Genomic DNA, 10627 nt, shown 5'->3' with positions numbered 1-10627 from the left:
ACTAGAATGCAGCCCACGAGCTGCAGAGGGGGAAACATTTAGGTTGAAAGCCAAATTTCTGATGACAGGTTCCCTTTAATGAACGACACATCTGAGTACCTGCAATAATCAACATAGCACTAAGATACTCGATCGAGTACCGAGCAGTGCTGAGCGTACTCACCCATCATTAGTAACAAGCAGTCGGATGCTCGGATGGGCTCTACTCGTGTACTAAGTATAATGGAAGGCAATGGGGAGCTTGAGTAATTTTCCAGAAGAACTTCCGGTAAAATGCTTGAGTTTCGCATTGCCTTGTACTTGGTATACGAGTTGAGCCATCTGAGCATCCTACCTTATGAGTACCGAGCACCTGAGCATAATGCATGCTCTTCACTAGCTGCAAACAGTATTTTTCCCATAAGAATAGAGCACGTTGTCTTATGTCCACATGTCCTGCAGCGCACTGCTGAATTCCTTCTCTTTACAGATTGCATTTATTGTATGATATATCTGTAATTACAAAATAACTCCTGTTCCACAAAGTTTCCCTTGTGATAATATTCCTGTGTGCGGAAGCCTGTGAAAAGCTCTTTGTGGATCTCTATAGCAGATGTGTGAATGGCATAGGGTGACCTGTCTATCAGATGACTATACAACCAAGACAAGGAGGAGAAAGAGGTGGTAAGGAGATTGAGAGGATTCCCCCCTGTAGCCCTCCTCCTCCTCTCCTCACACCTCCTCCTTCCCCTTGTGTAGATGGAGCATCCCTCCTCTGCTGCTTGTGATACAGGCTCAGGAGCTCTCTCCTTGCTTGCAGCATGCAGGGGATGACATGTTGCCAGGCTGCTGCTTCTTCTGTGAGCTGCCTCCAGCCCTGGGATATGTGAGCAGCTGGAGAGACCAGCAGCCAAGCCCCTGACTGATCCTCCTGCTACCAGTAAAGGTATGCTGTGTCTGCAGGTGACCTCCTAGGTCCTAATGCCTGTCCTTGCCCAGAGACCAGCAGAAGACACTTGCTGTTTGACTTCTCCGGGAGGCTACTGCTAAAGGAGTATTGGACGTCAGGATTTTGGAAATCATGGGTTTTTGCAGCGGCAGGTGCACACTGATGTTTATCTGTGGGATGCAACTGGTAAGTGACACTGGTTATCTGCTCACATCTGCACTGTGACAAGTGGCATTTTAGTTGTGTCTATACTTATGTGCATTTACCGGGTTGTTTAGAGAGATATGGGTTCTTAAACACTTTGGCTGTCATTGATGTAATTGAATCACCTTTCCTCTATCCCTCATCTACTTCCACAATCAGACAAGAAATAGTTAATCCTCCAGACACTAGGAGAGTCACAGTTAATAGAAGTGGAATTTTGGAAGCAGTGAGGAGGGTGGCACCAGCCCTTGGAAGCTGTCACCCAGTGGTGCAGGCTAAACTGGCAGATCAAGGGTAACCTATGGGGGAGCAGAGGTGTTCGCTGATTTGCATAGAGATGAATGAGCCTTGCTCCTGGTTAGAAGAGAATGAATGGCACAGAGCAGATGTGGAGAAGCTGTGTTCCCATGCTTTGTGATGAAGCCATGTTTTATGATATCCTGTAATATTATTCTATGTATAATGACAGCACTTGGTGCAGCGTTCAGTTTAATGCATAGTTATGTTACCTAATTTCTAGTGGCTGTTGATTGGTGGATATAAAACATCTGCACAAACTTGTAAATATTAGTGAATTTTCTTAAGTAGTGATGACCGAGCACTCGTAACGAGCAGTTGGTCACTCGGATGGGTGCGACTCATGTACCAAGTATAATGACAGCACTTGATGCAGTGTTAAGTTTAATGCATAGTTATATTACCTAATTTCTAGTGGCTGTGGATAGGTGGATATAAAACATCTGCACAAACTTGTAAACATTAGTGAATTTTCTTAAGTAGCGATGACCGAGCACTCGTAACGAGCAGTTGGTCACTCAGATGGGCGCGACTCGTATACCAAATATAATGACAGCACTTGGTGCAGTGTTAAGTTTAATGCATAGTTATATTACCTAATTTCTAGTGGCTGTTGATTGGTGGATATAAAACATCTGCACAAACTTGTAAATATTAGTGAATTTTCTTAAGTAGTGATGACCGAGCACTTGTAATGAGCAGTCAGACACTCAGATGGGCGCGACTCGTGTACCAAGTATATTGGAAGTCAATGGGGAACTCAAGCAGTTTTACTTGATGGCTCGTATTACGAGTACCAAGTAGTGCCCGAGCATAGTAGTGCCCATGCTCGTTCATCACTATTCTTAAGTTATCACACTAAAAGAGAAGGCCAAAGGGGTTGGTTATAAGTGACTTAGGGACAAAATGTATAATTAGTGGAGGAAGGTTGAACTAATTCGACCTAGGTCTATTTTCAACCTATGTGACTATGTAAGGGGTATTTGTCTATATATCATATGATCAGGGCAGTAAAAAGTGCCGTCTGGTCAGTATGGAGTAATACTATGTCACTCACAGCTATGTGCTCTCTTGTATCATTAGATGTGTGCAGTCAGTGTTCTTCATTGTAACCATCTGAAATAAGCAGTAGGGTGGAAATTTCACCGTGACCTTATTATACGCTCTCCGTAATTTCTTTTCACCATCTCTACATGTTTATCATGCAAGCCTTCGTTAAATTGGCGTGATTAATTCATTTACAGTCCAAAAGGAGCAGACTTTCATTGGGCAGAATACGCTGGGACGTGTGCCAATGTCCTTTGTTTGCAGTATTGCGCTCACACAGGTTTAAAAGCATTTTTTTATTATTAGACATAAGTAGTCAATACTTTACATTTTCATAGAAAAACAGTCTTCAAATGAATTATGGTTCTCTGAAACAATTCTCCGCTTACAAAGGAGTTTTCTCTTTGGATACCATGCACAGCGTAAATGACTGGAAAGGGCAGGATGCCATAGACGTTTGATTTTTGTGTTTGTGAGGATAAAAAAAAATATTTCAGACCAAATTTATTTGGAGTCAGTAACAATCATCAATACATTAAAGCGATTGTGATTAAAAATGTCACAAAAAGTAGTTTCTATGAAGTTTCTACATTCCCAAAAGAGACCACTAGTTGGCAGCAAATCTATAATGTATCAGTACAGACGAATGTCGCCTTAAGTTTTCATTTCTTCCTTATTATGGAGAGTGTGTTGTGAAGAAAGGAGCTCCTTCAGCATCGTGTTTGATAAAGAACACAGAAAGGGTTAATATGTCAAAATGTATTTAATAACCTCATTACTGGAATTTGTGCATATTTCATTTTTGTAAATGTGTGACATTAATGCCATTTTTTACAGCTTTGTTATTTGTAGATGTAGCAAAGTTACATTATGTGCAACAATATCTATATACTATATGTTATTTATGGGTTTACATTCCCATTTCGGTGTGTGCTACCACAATGACTCCTAAACAGATCATTGTCTCCATATATTGAATCACTTGCTCTTCTCACCTGAGCCTCAAAACAAAAAAAATCCAGAAACAAACCCTTTACTCAATGTAAAAACAGCCCAAACTCTTTTTGATTTATTCTCACCTTGATTACAATGATTGATTACAAACCCAATTCCATCGCTAAACTTCCCCCTGTCGTCAAAAGGAATCGGTCAGCAGGTTTTTACTATGTAATCTGCCAGTGCCAAAATGTAAGGACAGAGACCTCGATTCAACCGATGTATATTGGGTGCAGTAGTTATGATAGAATCACAGGTTTTTTATGCTTCAGATATAGCAGAGCTCAGATATTGAGCTGTGTAAAATCCTGCCCACACCACAGTTTCCTGTATACATTGTATAGTGATAGAGAACTGCTAACAAGTGTTGGGGTGTTGTTGGATAAGGAGGCACGAGGCTAGTTGTCCTGTAGTGATAATCTCCTGCTGATAAAGCATTGATTTTATTGAAACAACAAACACAGCTCAGTAAGTGGCAGATCACCAGAATCAGGATCTCTGCCCTGCATCATTGTGCGCTCAAACTGCATAGCAAAAACTTGCTGACAAATTAATTTGAATCAATCCTAATCTATTTTGAATGCTGCATAAAGGCTTCTATGTAGGTGGGCTTTACACGTTGCAACATCGCTACTGATATATCGACGGGGTCACGTCGTTAATGACGCACATCCGGCGCCGGTAGTGACTTCGCAATGTGTAAATCCTAGGTGCGACGATGAACGAATGCAAAAGCGTAAAAAATCACTGATCTGTGTCATGCCGTTCATTTCCATAATGTCATTACTGCTGTAGATACTATGTTGATTGTTGTTCTTGCAGCACCACACATCGCTGTGTATGAAACCGCAGGAACGACAAACATCTCCTTACCTGCGTCCACCGGCAATGCGGAAGGAAGAAGGTGGACGGGATGTTACATCCCACTCATCTCCGCCCCTCCGCTTCTATTGGCTGGCCGCTTAGTGACGTTGCGGTAACGTTGCTGTGATGCCGAACACACCTCCCCCTTGAAGGAGGGATTCTTTGGCAGTCACAGCGATGTCGCCGACCAGGTATGTGCGTGTGAAGCTGCCATAGCGATAATGTTCGCTACGGCAGCAATCACCACATATCGCATGTGCGACGGGGGCGGGTGCTATCCCACTCAACATCACCATCAATTGTTAGCGATGTCGCAGTGTGTAAAGCCCACCTTAGTCTTCCACTCTGTGCCAATCAGTGCATCAGTTGCCCGTTCTGCTTAAAATTCAAATGAAATCATTTTGACCCACAAAGCTTTCCACAGTCCTAACCCCCACTGCCACCACTCCACCACAGATTACTACTTAATTTCTGTGTACGTCCTTTTTTATGTTCTAAACTGCTCTGTAACCTTAATAGAAGAACTCTTAAAATCATATCTCATTGATTACTCCTAAAGCATACAAAACTGACTTGCTTTGAGATATACGGTGTGTATATATATATATATATATATATATATTTGTGTATATACTTATGTAATTGTGTACGTATATACATTTATATTGAATATATACATAGACAAGCTCTTACAAATCACCCCATAGCTTGAGACTTTATATTAATGGGTACAGAATGAGAATAAGGTAGTGAGCACAGAAAAGGATGCAGATAATCCAATTTGGGGACATGGTCTAGGCCCAATGAGGCTATATGGGATACTGACATCAGACGGCAGCGTTCATACTAGTGATGGGCAGTCCGGCTCTTTTTGGTGATCCGGTTCCCACGGCTCCGCTCACCAAAAAGAGCCGGCTCATTCGGATCGTTCTCGGCTCCTTATTAAATATGTATTCACCCCAGGTGAACACATATTTAAGATTAGTGATGCCCACCCATGACTAAACCCTGCCCACTTACAAGGGACCAATTAGATCGCAGAGTGGGCGGGGTTTAACCATGGGTGGGCGTGGTTTCAGAGGCGAAAAGAGCCGTTTAGCAATTTTAGTGGCTCACTTTGGTGATTTGGCTCCTGTCGTTCACAGCAGGGAGCCGGATCTTTGTGTCGGATCGTTCGCGACCGACACATCACTAGTTTATACAAATATATCTTTGCACATTCCACAAATTTATTAGTACACATTTTCTACCTGACTGTGGATGTTGCCGCCCAAATCTTCATTAAAATTAGCACTACCGCTCCACAATTGGTATAAAAATTCTAACCTCAAGAGAATTATACCAAACAATATTTAGCCGTTTATTTTCTGAGTGGTTTAAATCCTCAGTAAGGTTTTGTGCACTCATTTTTCCCAGGCATATTCGGCCTGAAAGCCACCTGAAATAGCACTTAAAAATGATAAAAAGAATGAACATATGAACTGCAACGTAAAAACCACTTGCTGTGCATATGTTCAGTGTTTTTAAGTTTCTTTTTAACCACTTCAGGCTTTAAAAGCTACAAAGAAATTAAAAGAAGTGACCCAATCTTTCCTCAGGTGACTTATGTGTGGAACCGCTTACTGTTTTATATACACCGTGGGCAGAATTATTAGGCAAGTTGTATTTTAGAGGATTTTTTTTTATTATTGATAAACAACTATGTTCTCAATCAACCCAAAAGACTCATAAATATCAAAGCTTAATATTTTTCAAAGTTGGAGTGGGGTTTCTTTAGATTTGGCTATCTTAGGAGGATATCTGTTTGTGCAGGTAACTATTACTGTGCAGAATGATTAGGCAACTTAATAAAAACCAAATATATTCCCATCTCACTTACTAATTTTCACCAGATAAACTAATATAACTGCACAAAATTTAGAAATAAACATTTCTGACATGCAAAAACAAAACCCAAATATATTAGTGACCAATATAGCCACCTTTCTTTATGATGACACTCAACAGCCTACCATCCATAGATTCTGTCAGTTGCATGATCTTTTTATGATCAACATTGCGTGCAGCAGCCACCACAAGCTCCCAGACACTGTTCCGAGATGTGTACTGTTTTCCCTCCCTGTAGATCTCACATTTTATTAGGGACCGCAGGTTCTCTATGGGGTTCAGATCAAGTGAACAAAGGGGCCATGTTTTTATTTATTCATTTTTTAGACCATTACTGGCCAGCCACGCTGTGGAGTAGTTGGATGCATGTGATGGAGCATTGTCTTGCATGAAAATCATGTTTTTCTTGAATGATACAGACTTCTTCCTGTACCACTGCTTGAAGAAGTTGTCTTCCAGAAACTGGCAGTAGGTCTGGGAGTTGACCTTCACTCCATCCTCAACCCAAAAAGGTCCCACAAGTTCATCTTTGATGATACCAGCCCATACCAGTACCCCACCTCCACCTTGCTGGCGTCTGAGTTGGAGTGGAACTCTCTGCCCTTTACTGATCCAGCCTCTGGCCCATCCATCTTGCCCATCAAGAGTCACTCTCATTTAGTCAGTCGATAAAACCTTTGTAAAATCAGTCTTAAGATATTTCTTGGCCCAGTCTTGACGTTTTATATTATGTTTCTTGTTCATAGGTGGTCGTTTTTCAGCCTTCCTTACTTTGGCCATGTCCCTGAGTATGGCACACCTTGTGCTTTTTGATAGTCCAGTAACGTTGCAGCTCTTAAATATGGCCAAACTGGTGGCAAATGGCATCTTGGCAGCTTCACGCTTGATTTTCCTCAATTCATGGACAGTTATTTTGTGCCTTTTTTGCCCAACATGCTTCTTGCGACCCTGTTGACTATTTGCCATGAAATGCTTGATTGTTCGGTGATCACACTTCAAAAGTTTGGCAATTTCACGACTGCTGCATCATTCTGCAAGACATCTCACAATTTTGGACTTTTCAGAGCCCGTCAAATCTCTCTTCTGACCTATTGTGCCAAAGGAAAGGAAGTCACCTAATAATTAAGCACACCTAATAGAAGGTGTTGAATGTCATTACACCACACCCCTCCTCATTACAGAGATGCATATCACATGATTTACTTAATTGCTAGTTGGCTCTCAAGCCTATACAGATTGGAGTAGGACAACATGTATAAAAATTATCATGTGATCAAAATACTCATTTGCCTTATAATTCTGCACTGCACACAGTGTATGTATATATATATATATATATATATATATATATATTATGTCTATAAAGAAAATAACATGCCGTTGTAAAAGCCAAAGAAAAACTCTTCAGGAAAAACACCAGAACACCGGTGTCATTTTCCTGGCACATCCTCTGCTTCAAAAACTCATTAGGTAAGCTGACAACTAATTGATGCCATATGTACATGCTCTTAGTAGGAAATACCTCCAATAAAATATTGTAATTATTAAGGCTCATGTAAACAATCTTAAAAATGCTATATGTCGTTTTGCCAGATAGTACTCATCACATGTTATTCAATGGGGCTGTGCATGTGCCAGAATTTTTCCTGAGGCTGAGTCTGTCAAAGGAAACAAGCACAGCATGATGGATTTGGCTCTGTAAGGTGGATCACACTCGGCCATTCTTGTCAATAGTTATGTGAAAAAAAATCAGACCGTACTTAAATTACATCCAAGTTTTATCCGATTTTCATCTACTGATAGAATGGAGATTTTTTTTTTCAATGGATGTTTTTATATATATACATATATAGATATATAGATATAGATATATAGATATATATATATATAGATATATATATCTATATATATATATATCTTTTTTAAATTAGATAGCTTTATGTATTCTATTTTAGAAATAATCAAATGAATGCGATTTTAAGGACATTGACTTTGTTAAAACACTTTTCCTTTTACCTACAATGGTTCTAGAGTGAACACTTTGTATAACCAGACCCTTCCACTTCCATCTGTGATACGTTTTCCATGCTACCTCTATTCTCTGGATTGTGCTACACTGGATAAGTATGCAGCTGTAATCCTCATACATTTATTCAAAAGTATTCCCCCTTTTTTCACCATACAGCACGCGTTATCTTTATAAACTGACTGGGGACTGATTGATGCCGCTTACTGTACAGTGTCTTATTCTAAATAAATGATGCCTGGACCATGAAATAAGCATGCCTCCTTGTCAGCTAGACCCTTACCCCTCTTGTCTGAATTGTTGATTGTATGATTTTTTTTCCTGTGTGCACCCTCTAAAATGTAAGTTGCTGTGGACTTGTTATATTATAATATTACTATTATTATTATTATTATTATTACTCAGAGCGTTATCATGGTTGAAAGAAAAAATCTCATAATAATTTTATTTGCTGCAAATTTGTTACAAAGATTGCTAAGACCCATATTCACTGTATAGATCTGAATAATGATGTTTCTGCAGCACGGACATGGATTGTTACAAACCTTAAAGAGAAACAATATTTTTCCTATTTATTTCACAAATTAATAACATGCATGAAAATAAGTCACTTTGTATTAAGTCAATGTTTTGGAGTGGCCATCAAAAAGCCCTGATCTCAATTCTATTGAAAATTTATGGGCAAAGCTGAAAAGGATGGTGTGAGCAAGGAGACCTATAAACATGGCTCAGTTACACCAGTTCTGTCAGGAGGAATGGGCCAAATTCCTGCCAACTATTGTGAGAAGCTTGAGGAAGGATATCCAAAACGTTTCACACAAATCATACAGTTTAAGGGTAATGGTATTAAATACTAATGAAATCTATGTAAACTTTTGACTTAAAACATTCCCTCTCTCTCTTGATTTTTTTGAGCAGTATATAAATAATTTTGGTAATCCTAATTAACCTAAAACAGGAAAGGTTTATTCTGATTTCATGTCAGATAGTGAGAAAAACATGCAGATGTGTCTTTTTAGAAACTGTATGTAAACTTCTGGTTTCAACTGTATTTGTAGATCTTGTCCCTTTCCCTCTCCATATAATTTTAACTTCAACTGCATGTCATATCTTAGTAATGGGAAAATCTGTCTTCACTGAATACAGATTTTACACATGAATTGAGGGTGAAAGATAAGCCCAAATTGCAAATTTGCTTATCTTCATGTGTACTATTGATTTCCGGGAAAAAAAATAGAACAATGGTTACTCTTTAATGTGGAATGGTTGGCTAACTTTTTGCAACATACTCTTAATATTTCCATTTTGCAGCTTCTATGCATCCACCTTATAATCTCCAGCTGGTTTTGTTTTGCCAATCTCATTGAAAAATGTTTCAGTTTTACAATTCTTGTTTTTTTTTCTTCTTAATCTTACCTTACTGAAGCAATTCTTGCTAATCTAAAACACTTTGGTTGTCATTGATTTTTGCAGAATGTAATTGAAATAAACAAGCAAAGACCTTTACTACAACCAGACAGCAAATAGTTAATCCTGAAGACATATAATTGACTTTTTGGTCTTCATTCATTCTTTCAATGAATTAATTTTTACTTATTTTTTTATTGTATTTATTATTTATTTTGTGAAATAACCATGAATTTTAATCACAGCTTTCATGCGTCTTGGCATGCTTTCCACCAGTCTCACACTGCTTTTGGGTGACCTTATGCCACTTCTGGTGCAAAAATATAAGCAGTTGTTCTTTGCTTGATGGCTTTTGACTATCCATCTTCCTCTTGAATACATTCTTGAGATTGGGCTGGCCATGACAGGTTTTTGATGTGGTGGTCCTTCATCCACACATTGACTGACCTATCTGTATGGTATGGTGCATGGTCCTGCTGGAAAAAACAGTCCTCAGAGTTGGGGAACATTGTCTGAGCAGAAGGAAGCAACTGTTTTCCAAGATGACCTTGTATGCGGCTTGATTCATACATCCTTCGCAAAGTTTAATCTGCCCAATTTCGAGAGTAAGGCAATCTTCTCTGATGAGTCTAATTTTCAGCTTTGCCCAACACCTGGTCAACTAATGGTTAGACGGAGATCTGGAGAGGCGAACAAACCAAGCCACAGTGTCTTGCACTTACTGTGAAATTTGGTGGAGGATCGGCGATGATCTGGGGATGCATCAGCAAGGCTGGAATTGGGCAGATTAAACTTTGCAAAGGGCAGATTAAACTTTGCAAAGGATACATGAATCAAGCCGCATACAAGGTTATCCTGGAAAAATAGTTGCTTCCTTCTGCTCAGGCAATGTTTCCCAATTCTGAGGACTGTTTTTTTCCAGCAGGACAATGCGCCATACCACACAGCTAGGTCAATCAATGTGTGGATGA

General features: G+C 39.5%; 1 protein-coding gene across 1 annotated transcript in view; it reads left to right on the top strand.

Annotated features, from left to right (window-relative positions):
- The first annotated feature begins 733 nt into the window (after positions 1 to 733).
- NKAIN2 (sodium/potassium transporting ATPase interacting 2) overlaps positions 734 to 10627 on the top strand; it is a 1481925-nt gene continuing 1472031 nt past the window's right edge. Inside the window, exon 1 of the mRNA XM_075339944.1 lies at positions 734 to 1114. Coding sequence (XP_075196059.1) covers positions 1061 to 1114 — 54 coding nt within the window. The 5' untranslated portion in view covers positions 734 to 1060. The remainder of the gene's footprint in view (positions 1115 to 10627) is intronic.

This window comes from Anomaloglossus baeobatrachus, chromosome 3 (assembly GCF_048569485.1).
Source record: "Anomaloglossus baeobatrachus isolate aAnoBae1 chromosome 3, aAnoBae1.hap1, whole genome shotgun sequence".
In the NCBI taxonomy this organism is placed as follows: Eukaryota; Metazoa; Chordata; class Amphibia; order Anura; family Aromobatidae; genus Anomaloglossus; species Anomaloglossus baeobatrachus.
Note: the sequence above shows the minus strand (reverse complement) of the source record. Positions and strands in the feature narration are given on the sequence as shown.